Raw genomic sequence first — 14,613 nt, 5'->3', positions numbered from 1 at the left:
TACATACCTCTAGTTAAAGCTCGTATTGTTTTTGATGTGTGAGATTAAAAGGATGTTGCTTTAATCAGTGGTAATCCTCCATTGGCTTCTTTTCTGGCACTTTTTTATATCAATAACTTTGATATACAAAACTGTATGATGTATTTGTTCCTTTTAAATGTTTACAGGAACCACTGCCCATGTTGGTATACGCCTCCATGGTGATTATGGCAAGTCAGCTCGCCAGCATGTTAGCAAGCCTGGGGCTTTCGGACGAAACTGCTCAGACATGTTTATCATTGCCTATGACGTCAACCTTGGAGACCTGAAAAAGGTTCAGATATGGCATGATAACACGGGTCTGTCGCCTTCATGGTACCTGAGTCATGTGATTGTGAACGACCTTCAGACCGATCACAAGTACTATTTCTTTGCGAACTCTTGGTTGTCCTTGCAGGCAGAAAATGGGTCCATACAAAAGGATATTAAAGTTGCAAGTAAGACATTAGGAAATACATTTTGTTTTGTGTTTTTTAACTTTTTTTTAATTGATTTTCTTGATATGCTAAATATGGTTTAGTGAAAGCATGCTTGGTAAAGACTTTACTTGAATCACTGCAACAGGTGTTTGATTTGTCCTTCTCTCAGCTGATTTCCTTCCTTTCAATGTCAAACTTATTTTACAAATAGTTATTAACTTGATTTATATATCAAGTTATAACTTGAAGAGTTTTGTTGAACTCTTTAATTGGGTAGGGCATTTTCCTCCCTTGTAGTGGTTCTTAAATTACCACCCTGTTGTAAGAATGTGTTTCTAATGTAAATTATATTTTGTCAGTGTCTTTGATAACTGCTTAATCTTCATCTTAAGCCCCAGAAGAGATGCACAAGTTCGGCCACCGCATGTCCACGGCTGTGTTCAACTCACTGGCAGACAAGCACCTGTGGCTCTCCCTGCTCAACCGTCCCGCGCAGAGCAGATTCACGCGGGTCCAGCGCCTCACCTGTTGCTTCACACTTCTGTTCACCTTTGTCGGCATGAACGCCATGTGGTATGGTCTCCTCAAGACAACCAACGAGGATCTTGGATGGGACAATTTCGGCTGGGAGGAAATGGTGCTTGCGCTCATAAGCAATGTCATGGTGCTGCCGTTCAGTATCGGCCTCATCTATCTGTTCAAGAGGAGCAAATCTAAGGTAAGTGTGTACAGCGAGGATGTTTGATAATGATTTCTGCCATCTTGATCTGATTGGAGCCACACTCAGGGAAAACAGGGCATTATTCATATGCCGAAACTGTTGTTCCAGATTAGCCTGTATAGTCTACACAGGCTTAATAGGGACAACATTTAAAGTTTTGTGGAATTTTTTATTTAGTTGAAGTCCCTTCTAAACAAAAATCTTGTCTAGGCTGACAGTCTTGTGCCTTACTAGCCTGTGGGGACTCCACAGGCTAATGTGGGACAACACTTTATGCACATAATATAAGCCCCATATTCTTATATAGCAGCTTATTTAATTAATTTCAGAGAAGATTGTTCAGGGTCGGTTTCAGTCATGAAAACTGTAGCGCAGCTATATAACTTTTTAATTACATAAGACTGATATGAATAACTATTTGATTAGAATGAAACTTTGAGGCATGTAAAAGCTTCATTGTGTCTTTCAGAGACTGTACAACTTGTTGATTATTTTATTTGGGTAAGAACTATATCTAAATAAATTGTTGGATAATGCTGAAAATGTCTATAACAAATATTTATTTTTATATTTCAGTCCAACATCTTTGACCGTATTCAGAAACCCCAGACAGCTCAGACTCTAGAGATAGAAAACTACTGTGAAGATTCCCAGGCCGGGTCCCTCAATAGTTCCAACATGGGCGCCATTCCATATGACCTGGAAAGGGAGAGCACCATCGACTCTGTGCCAGTAAGAGTTCTTGTTTGAACAGGCTTTTTTAGTGTAACATTTATTATGTTCTAAATTTGTAGTTTTTCAAAATAGTTATCTTTTAAATAAAATATTATTTTTTTATAAATACTAGTACCTAGTGCTGACAAAAATATTATTTAATACAATGTTTTTAAAGTTTAGAAAAAATAAATGAATAAAACAAAATAAAACTTTCTATAGTTTAATGAGATGTCTTAAACATGTTTCCAGAATGCCCCAGCCAGGTCCCTCAAACGATCCCGCCATGTTGCCAAGACTCACCGCGAGAACACAGACGACAGTCTGTACCAGAAGCCGCGACCATCTGTGGCAGTAACAAATTCCAGCTCAGATCCACTGTGGACAAACGACGCCATTTTACAGTGGCCCGATAACGTGCCTTCGTATGAGGACAGCAACGATTCACGTCCCTCCACCAGCTCTACAACTTCCAATCAGCCCACAGTACGGCAGGCTCCCTGCAAACCAGGCGGGGCCACCCAGGAGGCCAGAAAGGTGAGTGGGCTATTATATTGTTTGGTCTTTGGAAGTTGTGCTACTGTAGTTTTGGTCCTTTGTATTTTTTTACTTTGTTTGTGTGTACAATATTGGACTGAATGTTTAGTCAAAAATGGAAGATTTAGTAGTTTTGTAGTAGTTTTGTTATTGTTTCACTTATATCAAGGGAGACTCACGAATATTAAATATGTTAACAGTGATGCTTTGAGAGATTAGAGCTTGTTTAGGGAAAATTGGTCTTAAAGCATGTGTGTAAAGGGTAGTCCAAGATAAGCATGTGTGTAAAGGGTAGTCCAAGATAAGCCTGTGTGTAAAGGGTAGTCCAAGATAAGCCTGTGTGTAAAGGGTAGTCCAAGATAAGCATGTATGTTAAGGGTAGTCCAAGATAAACCTGTGTGTAAAGGGTAGTCCAAGATAAGCATGTGTGTAAAGGGTAGTCCAAGATAAGCCTGTGTGTAAAGGGTAGTTAAAGATAAGCCTGTGTGTAAAGGGTAGTCCAAGATAAGCCTGTGTGTAAAGGGTAGTCCAAGATAAGCCTGTGTGTAAAGGGTAGTCCAAGATAAGCCTGTGTGTTAAGGGTAGTCCAAGATAAGCCTGTGTGTAAAGGGTAGACCAAGATAAGCATGTGTGTAAAGGGTAGTCCAAGATAAGCATGTGTGTAAAGGGTAGTTAAAGATAAGCCTGTGTGTAAAGGGTAGTCCAAGATAAGCCTGCATGTAAAGGGTAGTCCAAGATAAGCATGTGTGTAAAGGGTAGTCCAAGATAAGCATGTGTGTAAAGGGTAGTTAAAGATAAGCCTGTGTGTAAAGGGTAGTCCAAGATAAGCCTGCATGTAAAGGGTAGTCCAAGATAAGCCTATGTGTAAAGGGTAGTCCTAGATAAGCCTGCGTGTAAAGGGTAGTCCAAGATAAGCCTATGTGTAAAGGGTAGTCCAAGATAAGCATGTGTGTAAAGGGTAGTCCAAGATAAGCCTGTGTGTAAAGGCTAGTCCAAGATAAGCATGTGCAGTATGCATCGTTTGAAGGAAGTCTCTTCTTAGCAGAAATCAAGTTTAAGCAGAAAGTGTCTTCCCTGATTAGCCTCTGCAGACTTCACAGGCTAATCTAGAACAACACTTTACTCTTATGCATGTAGCTCAGTTTTTCCAGGGTGCTGCTTACAACTAACCACTCATTGCTGGCACTTCTGCATTTTAGTCGCAAGGGATTCACAGCAAGGAAGATGCCAGTCAACTGCTGGAATATCTTGACAAGATGGAGACCGACCTGAAAGAGACTGAGACCAAGTCTGTCAAGTCTCAGGGCAGCAAACGCTCGAGCCACTCACTGAGAAAGGCCTCCACAACCAAATCCTCGCAGTGGGGAAGCTTGGAGGACATCCTGAACTCGGACGATGAGAGCCTCATAGACGGGGGCAAGCAGAGGGGCATGAAAAAACGAGGCTCCACACTCAGCCAGGCCAGCTCACAGCAAAAATTCAACCCAAGGTCTGATCCCAGGATCAATGGGTAAGGTTTGAATGAACAAACATTTGAAGTAATTTGATTTTTTCCTAAACCCAGATACGCTCTTTGAAGCCATTTGTAGTCCATTCAAAAATCAAAATAAATCAGAGACCTTTTTTAAAAGATTGAAGTTTTTAAGGGCTTCATTTCCAACCCTAAGATCCTGATGAGCAGCAAACAGCATAAAACCTGAACAGACTGTGAGTTACTCACTGGCTGTTTTGGTTTTATGCTGGTTGCATGTGGCCATGTTCTTTTTGCTTTGAAGCGGTGAAGGGTTAATAGACAAAGTGATGAAGTGGTAAACAAAATTTTCTTCATGAAATATATAAGGAATACAATTGGCTTTAGAGATATATTGCACTGACTGACAAACATGATTTAGACCTAAAACAATCAAACAGCTATGGTAAATTTTATACATACAGTCAAATGCATTTCCTGCATGTGGTCCAGATGTGTCAGACCCTCATGGATGAATGATATTAATGCCCCTTTGTTGGAAATGTTCTTAAATAATAAAGTAGGACATTCCAAGTTGATATCTTGCAGTGTTTGTCAGGAATGACAAACATAAAAGTGCTGCATTACAAGTGTCCTTGAGTGTACAGGTAATCTAAATAATACCTCAATGATATTATATGATATTTTTTTTAATAAATTAATTCAAACCTCTTTTTTTCTGTTGTAGCAATGGATCTCATTGGCCGAAAACTCGTGAGTCACTAGCCAGCAGAACGTCTGCTGGAGGTTCCTTCTCCCAGCGACCCGGCACAACAGGCGTAACTGCTGGACTTAGACGTAAGTAATTGTTGGAAATTTTGTATTTGAGGCAGCTCTCTGAGAAGACTGGGTTCAATGCACAGGCTAATCAGGGATGACACTTTCTGATTGCACAGGCTAATCAGGGATGACACTTTCTGATTAAACAATATTTGCTAAGAAAACACCCTTCAAACAAAAAATACAATAAAAGTGGAAAGTGACTTGCCTGATTAGCTTGTGCAATGTAATCAGGGAAAACACTTAACGCACATGCATTTGGCCGCGTTTTTCATTCATTAACACAAAACTTTTAATTGTACGTCTGCTGCTATAGAAGTCTGTTGACTTAAGTGATTTTTTTAAAACAATACGTCAAGAATGCATTGATATAATTGGTATGTAAATGATAACCTCATAAAAATCAGATTCAATTAAATAATAAATATTAAGGCCACTGTTTGACATTAACTACTTTTAACATGATATCTGAAAAGAAAAGCTTTGACATATTTAAACCATCTGTTGTACTCGTCGTAATGATACTGTACAGTCTGACTTGTGTTGTTCTATAAGTAATATTTCTCTGGAAGGATTTGTGCAAGTATATTTAAGCCTTGTTGTTCTATAAGTAATATTTCTCTGGAAGGATATGTGCAAGTATATTGAAGCCTTGTTCTGGAAAAACTGGGCTTAATGCATGTGCTTAAAAAGTTTGTCCCTGATTAGCCTTTGCTTAAAAAGTTTGTCCCTGATTAGCCTGTGCTTAAAAAGTTTGTCCCTGATTAGCCTGTGCTTAAAAAGTTTGTCCCTTATTAGCACAGGCTTAAAAAGTTTGTCCCTGATTAGCCTGTGCTTAAAAAGTTTGTCCCTGATTAGCCTGTGCTTAAAAAGTTTGTCCCTTGATTAGCACAGGATTAAAAAGTTTGTCCCTGATTAGCCTGTGCTTAAAAAGTTTGTCCCTGATTAGCCTGTGCTTAAAAAGTTTGTCCCTGATTAGCCTGTGCTTAAAAAGTTTGTCCCTTGATTAGCACAGGATTAAAAAGTTTGTCCCTGATTAGCCTGTGCTTAAAAAGTTTGTCCCTGATTAGCCTGTGCTTAAAAAGTTTGTCCCTGATTAGCACAGGCTTAAAAAGTTTGTCCCTGATTAGCACAGGCTTAAAAAGTTTGTCCCTGATTAGCCTGTGCTTAAAAAGTTTGTCCCTGATTAGCACAGGCTTAAAAAGTTTGTCCCTGATTAGCCTGTGCTTAAAAAGTTTGTCCCTGATTAGCCTGTGCTTAAAAAGTTTGTCCCTGATCAGCCTGTGCTTAAAAAGTTTGTCCCTGATTAGCCTATGCTTAAAAAATTTGTCCTTTATTAGCACAGGCTTATCAGGGACAACACCTCCTGTTTGTAAAGAATGTTTCATTTAAATAAAGTCTCTTCTTATTGAAAATTCGGTTTAGGGGGAAAGTGTCATTTCTGATTAGCCTGCAAAGCTAATCTGGGACAACACTTTAAGCACATGCATTAATCACTTCACCTGTAGACCACTCCCTATTAACAACCTTTCTTCTTCACCCAAACAGCTGGTTACTACAGCGAGATGACAATGGAGTCCCACGACGTGAAGATGCATGCGCCCAAGGAGAAGTGCACGCTGCCCCACTGGTGCGTGTACATCGCATACGTGATCTGCCTGATGCTCAGTGCCTTCTCCACAGTCATGGTGGTCCTCTACTGCTTCCAGTTCGGCTACAGCGAGTCCATGCAGTGGCTGCTGGCTCTAATCCTGTCTCTTGTCATGAGCTTCCTTGTCATCGAGCCCCTAAAGGTATCTGAATGTGACACAATGATTATTGTTATATTATATTGATTAATTTGCTGTTTGTCCTTGAATGATTCAATATGATCTTATTAAATGTCTCTCTTTACTAGAAATAAGTTTATGTGGTTTTTATGGATTTTTTTAACATACAGTTTTGAAGTAAAATTAATTATTTTGATGCAATTTGTATATGCAAATGTCTATTTTACTCATAATTTGTCAACATTAATTAATACAACAGGGAAAACTGCATACAATACATAGTTGAAAAAACTAAGTTTATTTCAAGATTGATGTCTTATACCAACTACACATTTTGTGATTATTTACTTATTTGTACATTACACTAATACAGTCCTTTAAAACTGACATAAAAAGTTTGAATACAAGATGAGAGTAAATACATGTAGTCTCATTTTAACATTCTTTTCTACAAGTAACTAATATATACAATGTCATTATAAGCTTTAAGTAGCCTGGATGGAAATATGTATTAAACATTTTATATGAAAATCTGTATAATTCTTGTTCAGGCCTTCCTTATTGCCGTGTACGTGGTTGCTATGATGAAGAGTGTGGAAGAAGATGAGGATGATGACCAGATAGAAATCAAACCAACCTTTGACAACTCAAACGAAAAGATCAAGGTTGGTTGAAATAGGAAACACAATTTGTGCGATGCAAATATGAAACAATAATGTTTTAATAATATGGGTGTGTAATTGTGTATTCTTTAGAGTTTCCTAATGTAGTCCTTAATAAGCCTGTAAGCACATGCATTAAGCCCCGTTTTCCTAAGGTGCAGCTCACTTATTGTAAACTCACTTTATTTTAAGGACGAGAAATTCCGGCCTATCGGAGGTTTTGCCCTGGTTCGAGCCAAGGAGGAAGGTCGTAGAATACACCGTATGAACATCATGATTCGCCAGTTTGTCGCGTATGTTTTCTACCTGTGGCTGATGATGGCGATTGTCTACATACACTTCAGTTATGACTCCTATCTGATGACCAAACAGGTTGAACGTGACTTTTTTACCCCGAAAACAGCATCTGGACAGAACTTCTCAAGAATCAGGAGGTATAAATTGAATCAATATCAAAAATGTGATCAGTATCAAAAACATGTTAACATGCACTATTGTGCTGAAAACAATTTTTAATTAGTTTGTTGGCTGTTATTATTCACCAATGATATTAAGCCTGGCTTTATAATTTGTTTATCTCATATTTCAGTATTTATGATTTCTAAGCTTTGAAGTTATCATCTCTAATATTTTATTATTGATAAATTCTTGGCTTTTTGGATCATTCTTCAAATACATTTGAGCCACGTACTGGAAAAACTGGCTAATTGCATGTGGGTAAAGGGTCATCCCAGTTTAGCCTGTGCATTGTGCACAAGAATTATCAGGGATGACACTTTCTGCTTTGGATATATTTTTCATTGAAATGAATCCCCTTAGCGAAATCCAGTTTAGTCAGAAAGTGTCATCCCGGATTAGCTCGGACTGCGTAGGCTAATAAAGGACAACACTTTATGCACAAGCATCAAGCCCAGTTTTCTGTTAGCCAGGTACACATGTATTGACAAAGTCCTATGTTTCAGTATTGAAGAGTTCTGGGACTGGACAGAGAACGTGTACACTGACTCGCTGTACCTCAAGGACACGGCTACAGACGAGGAACATGGCTATCTACTGGGCCCGGCCAGAATGAGGCTCATACGTGGACTAACATGTATGTGGACTAGTTGTCAGTATATCTGTGGTTATATGTTGGAAAGCTATCAGTAAATCTGTGTTCATACGTGTATGGAACATAATTCTGGGATGAATGCATGTGAGTATAGTGTCATCCAAGATTAGCCTGTGCAGTTTGCAAAGGCTAATCAGGGACAACGTTTTTTGCTTAGACAGGATTTTGATTAGAAGAGACTTTCTTTAAACAAACTATTCCGTAAAAGTGTATGGTGCCTTTCCTGATTTGCTTGTGCAGACTGCACAGGCTAATCTTCTATGATACTATATGCATTAAGCCTGGTTTTCCTAGAAAGCAGCTGATGTAAAAATGAAATGTTAAATATTTCAGCCAAGTGCCAGGCCTCTAACGCTGCAGCCCACTACGGAGCCTCCACGCTGACAGACCGTACGTGTCACGGAGAGGGGCAGTACGAGGAGGACACTGGCACCTACAAAGAGGGATGGAACGGCAGCAACTCTAATGGCTCATGGAAACATTACTCAGCCACTCAGCTTGGAAGGTTTGTTATGTATACCACTTCTTTTAATAGGGAATCTATAAACTCAAATTATTACTTTTACTATAACAAACCTTGTAATCCTGTGAGGACATTTTGGTCCCTACTACAAAGTATCATAACTTTAAAGATGAAATATAAAAGAGAGATTGACATATTTTAACCTCACTTGGTGAAAATAGGGGTTGATGCATGTGTGTTAAGTGTCATCCCAGATTAGCCTGTGCAGTCCACACAGGCTAATTAGGGACGACACTTTCAACCAAAACTGTATTTGAGCTAAGGTGAGTCTTCCTTTCAACCTTAAATGGCATAAAAGGGGAAAGTGTCATCCCTGATTAGCCTGTGAAAAATGCTCTAAAGTATTTGGAAGACCTTATGCCAAAAACTGATTTTTGCTTACGAGAGACTTCCTTTCAATGAAAATTACCATAAAAGGGGAAAGTGTCGTCCAATGTCAGCCTGTGCAAACTGCATAGGCTGATCTGAGACGACACTTTGCACACATGCATTAAGCCCTGTTTTCTCAGAGTGTGTCTCATATATTTGTCTTTGTTAAAATATGCAATGACATAATTGGGGACTGCAACTATCAGACTGTTTTTTATTTACAAGCCATGTAAACAAAATTGGAGCTTTTTTTGTTGTTCTGGCTTATATCAACAATATTAGCCCATTATTTTTCAATCTCCATTAAAACTATTATTTCATTTCTTGGCAGGTTTATTAAAACTGTTAACAAACTTATATGAAATGATTGGGAGGATTTATTAAAACTGTAACCAATGCCTCATTTCCCATGCAGCACCCACAAGCTTGGCCATGTAGCCATCTACCCTGGCGGTGGCTACCCCATGGAGCTGGGTACGACCTACCACGAGACTCTGACCATCGTCCAGGACCTCAAGGACAAGGGCTGGGTCGACCTGCTGACCCGGGCAGTCATCTTTGAGTTTGCTCTGTATAGCCCGGGCTCCGACATCACGGCAATGGTGGCCATGCTTGTTGAGTTTCCACTTACGGGAGGCGCCATCGCAAGCTATGAAGTACAGAGCGAGAAACTGCTGTGGTTTGAAGACGGGAAAGTGGACCCACTCATGGTTCTCGAGGTATTTTTTATTTAAAAAAGTCTGGACTAGAAATAATTGACTTAAATAGTTTTTGTTTGTTTATTTATTCCATATTGTTTTAAAGAAATTTGTTCAATTGGAGATTAATGAAGAAATTAATTTTTAAAAAGTAAAACTTTTGATGGTTGAATGTTTGATCTTTATAATCTTGTAATGATATAACTTTTAGCTCGGCGTTTTCGGAGAAAACCCAAGGTATTGTCATAGCCAGCTCGTCGTCCGCCGTCTTTCGTCTGGCGTCGTGCTAAAACCTTAACATTGGCTCTAAAATCAAAGTGCTTCCACCTACAACTTTGAAACTTCATATGTAGATGCACCTTGATGAGTTCTACACGCCACACCCATTTTGGGGTCACTAGTTCAAAGGTCAAGGTCACTGTAAACTCTATATAAAAAAATCTGACAAGCTTTCATTTATTCAGAACTGCACCCGGTAGCCAAGCGTGGCACCCGTTATGCGTTGCTCTTGTTAGACATAATTTTGTTGATAATATCAATTTATTGGTTTGATTCTAACAAAATGGCAAGAGATGAATCACTTGTACAGAAGACTGGATATATCTCTGTGACTTCAGCTTTTAGCTCTGCTTTATGCACCTAAACTGGATTATGGTTAAGAAGAGACTTCTTAATATATGTGATTTAAAGAACCACAATACCTATGGCTGACAGTACCACAATACCTATGGCTGACAGTACCACAATACCTATGACTTACAGTACCACAATACCTATGACTGACAGTACCACAATACCTATGGCTGACAGTACCACAATTACTATGACTTACAGTACCACATTACCTATGACTTACAGTACCACAATACCTATGGCTGACAGTACCACAATACCTATGACTTACAGTACCACAATACCTATGACTTACATTACCACAATACCTATGGCAGACAGTACCACAATACCTATGACCTACAGTACCACAATACATATGACTTACAGTACCACAATACCTATGTCTTACAGTACCACAATACCTATGGCTGACAGTACCACAACACCTATGACTTACAGTACCACAATACCTATGACTTACAGTACCACAATACCTATGACTGACAGTACCACAATACCTATGACAGACAGTACCACAATACCTATGACTTACAGTACCACAATACCTATGGCTGACAGTACCACAATACCTATGGCAGACAGTACCACAATACCTATGGCTGACAGTACCACAATACCTATGACTAACAGTACCACAATACCTATGGCTGACAGTACCACAATTCCTATAACTAACAGTACCACAATACCTATGGCTGACAGTACCACAATACCTATGGCTGACAGTACCACAATACATATGGCTGACAGTACCACAATACCAATGGCAGACAGTACCACAATACCTATGGCTGACAGTACCACAATACCTATGACAGACAGTACCACAATACCTATGACTAACATTACCACAATACCTATGGCTGACAGTACCACAATACCTATGACTTACAGTACCACAATACCTATGACTTACAGTACCACAATACCTATGACTTACAGTACCACAATACCTTTGACTTACAGTACCACAATACCTTTGACTTACAGTACCACAATACCTATGGCAGACAGTACCACAATACCTATGGCAGACACTACCACAAAACCTATGACTTACAGTACCACAATACCTATGGCAGACAGTGCCACAATGCCTATGACTTACAGTATCACAATACCTATGACTTCCAGTACCACAATACCTATGACTTACAGTACCACAATACCTATGGCTGACAGTACCACAATGCCTATGACTTACAGTACCACAATACCTATGACTTACAGTACCACAATACCTATGGCTGACAGTACCACAATATATATGACTTACAGTACCACAATACCTATGACTTATAGTACCACAATACCTATGACTTACAGTACCACAATACCTATGGCTGACAGTACCACAATACCTATGGCTGACAGTACCACAATACCTATGGCTGACAGTACCACAATACCTATGGCAGACAGTACCAAAATACCTATGTTAGACAGTACCACAATACCTATGACTACCAGTACCACAATACCTTTGACTAACAGTACCACAATACCTATGACTTACAGTACCACAATACCTATGACTTACAGTACCACAATACCTATGACTTACAGTACCACAATACCTATGGCTGACAGTACCACAATACCTATGTCTGACAGTACCACAATACCTATGGCATACAGTACCACAATACCTATGGCAGACAGTACCACAATACCTATGACTAACAGTACCACAATACCTATGACTAACAATACCACAATACCTATGGATGACAGTACCACAATACCTATGGCTGACAGTACCACAATACCTATGGCAGACAGTACCACAATACCTATGGCAGACAGTACCATAATACCTTTGACTAACAGTACCACAATACCCATGACTAACAGTAACACAATACCTATGACTAACAGTACCACAATATCTATGACTAACTGTACCACAATACCTATGACTAACAGTACCACAATACCTATGGCAGACAGTACCACAATACCTATGGCAGACAGTACCACAATACTTATGACTAACAGTACCACAATACTTATGACTAACAGTACCACAATACGTCTCCCATTTCAGTGCATCTTGTTCCTGGTTTGCCTCTACTCCTGGTTGCACCTGACCCTCCAGATACGAGAGCTGGGCCGGCAGTTCTTCAAGGACTGGTGGAACTATTACGAGATCGCCACCACCCTCATGACAACTGTCACTGTGGGGATGTACATCGGCTGTGTTGTCGAGGCCACCAGCACATTCAACGAGTTCTTGGCAAATATGACTAGTTTCACAAATTTCGAGCGGACCGCGTATATACATGTGGGAACAAGATACCTCCAGGCGTGGTTGCTGTTCCTTCTGATGTACAAGGTAATCAAGAACTTGCTGGTCTTCATGTGCATGTCTTACAAAATGATCTTTGTTATGAGTATGAAAACAATAGAGCTGTGCTCTAGGAAAACAGGGCTTGTGTAAATTGCAATCCAGATTAGCCTGTTGAGTCCGCACAGGCTAAACAGTGATGACACTTTCAGCTTGTATTGTATTTGTGTTCATAGAAAGTCTCTTAGCAAATATCCAGTTGAGGCAGAAAGTGTGCTCCCCTGACTAGCCTGTGCTGACTGTACACGCTAAATATGGACAACACTAAGCAAATGCATGAAGCCTTGTTTTGCCAGAGTGTGGTACATATCTTGTATAAATGGTGGTAAGCTACCATATACATATGAATGGTGGTAAGCTACCATATACATATGAATGGTGGTAAGCTACAATATACATATGAATGGTGGTAAGCTACCATATACATATGAATGGTGGTAAGCTACCATATACATCTTGTATGAATGGTGGTAAGCTACCATATACATCTTGTATAAATGGTGGTAAGCTACCATATACATATGAATGGTGGTAAGCTACCATATACATATGAATGGTGGTAAGCTACAATATACATATGAATGGTGGTAAGCTACCATATACATATGAATGGTGGTAAGCTACCATATACATCTTGTATGAATGGTGGTAAGCTACCATATACATCTTGTATGAATGGTGGTAAGCTACCATATACATATGAATGGTGGTAAGCTACCATATACATCTTGTATGAATGGTGGTAAGCTACCATATACATCTTGTATGACTGGTGGTAAGCTACCATAAACATCTTGTATGAATGGTGGTAAGCTACCATATACATCTTGTATGAATGGTGGTAAGCTACCATATACATCTTGTATGAACGATGGTAAGCTACCATATACATATGAATGGTGGTAAGCTACCATATACATCTTGTATGAATGGTTGTAAGCTACCATATACATATGAATAGTGGTAAGCTACCTTATACATATATATGGTTGTAAGCTACCATATACATATGAATGGTGGAAAGCTACCATATACATCTTGTATGAATGGTGGTAAGCTAACATATACATCTTGTATGAATGGTGGTAAGGTACCATATACATATGAATGGTGGTAAGCTACCATATACATATATATGGTGGTAAGCTACCATATACATATCAGTGATTTTTTTTGCTCAAATTTACAGCCGAATTTCGGCTGCTTCCCAATCGTAAAAATACACGTTTTTTCCCAAAAATCTGACCAAAATTTCCCAAAAAAAGCCCAACTTTCAAAAAAAAAAAAAAAAAAAAAAAAAAAAATTTTTTTTTTTTTTTTTTTTTTTTTTTAGAAAGAAGTCTCATATAACTTAATTATGATTTCTTAAATCTAGGTCTCAACTTTATTTTTAGCTCATCTATTTTTTGAAAAAAAATTATGAGCTATTGTCATCACCTTGGCGTCGGCGTCGGCGTTGGCGTTGGCGTTGGCGTCGGCGTCCGGTTAAGTTTTGCGTTTAGGTCCACTTTTCTCAGAAAGTATCAATGCTATTGCATTCAAACTTGGTACACTTACTTACTATCATGAGGGGACTAGGCAGGCAAAGTTAGATAACTCTGGCGTGCATTTTGACATAATTATGTGCCCTTTTTATACTTAAAAAATGGAAAATTTTGGTTAAGTTTTGCGTTTAGTTCCACTTTTCTCAGTAAGTATCAATGCTATTGCATTCAAACTTGGTACACTTACTAACTATCATGAGGGGACTGGGCAGGCAAAGTTAGATAACTCTGGCA

The 14,613-nt window shown here is 39.1% G+C and overlaps 1 protein-coding gene across 1 annotated transcript in view; it reads left to right on the top strand.

Annotated features, from left to right (window-relative positions):
- Window positions 1-14,613, top strand: part of LOC127869684 (polycystin-1-like) — a 37,296-nt gene that overhangs the window by 13,741 nt on the left and 8,942 nt on the right. The window contains exons 9-21 of the mRNA XM_052412342.1: window positions 168-476; window positions 851-1,176; window positions 1,756-1,911; window positions 2,146-2,430; window positions 3,630-3,940; window positions 4,629-4,738; window positions 6,269-6,513; window positions 7,041-7,154; window positions 7,344-7,585; window positions 8,114-8,244; window positions 8,596-8,767; window positions 9,570-9,873; window positions 12,536-12,823. Of these exons, the coding sequence (XP_052268302.1) occupies window positions 168-476; window positions 851-1,176; window positions 1,756-1,911; window positions 2,146-2,430; window positions 3,630-3,940; window positions 4,629-4,738; window positions 6,269-6,513; window positions 7,041-7,154; window positions 7,344-7,585; window positions 8,114-8,244; window positions 8,596-8,767; window positions 9,570-9,873; window positions 12,536-12,823 (2,993 nt within the window). The remainder of the gene's footprint in view (window positions 1-167; window positions 477-850; window positions 1,177-1,755; window positions 1,912-2,145; window positions 2,431-3,629; window positions 3,941-4,628; window positions 4,739-6,268; window positions 6,514-7,040; window positions 7,155-7,343; window positions 7,586-8,113; window positions 8,245-8,595; window positions 8,768-9,569; window positions 9,874-12,535; window positions 12,824-14,613) is intronic.

This window comes from Dreissena polymorpha, chromosome 2 (genome assembly GCF_020536995.1).
Source record: "Dreissena polymorpha isolate Duluth1 chromosome 2, UMN_Dpol_1.0, whole genome shotgun sequence".
Lineage (NCBI taxonomy): Eukaryota > Metazoa > Mollusca > Bivalvia > Myida > Dreissenidae > Dreissena > Dreissena polymorpha.
Note: the sequence above shows the minus strand (reverse complement) of the source record. Positions and strands in the feature narration are given on the sequence as shown.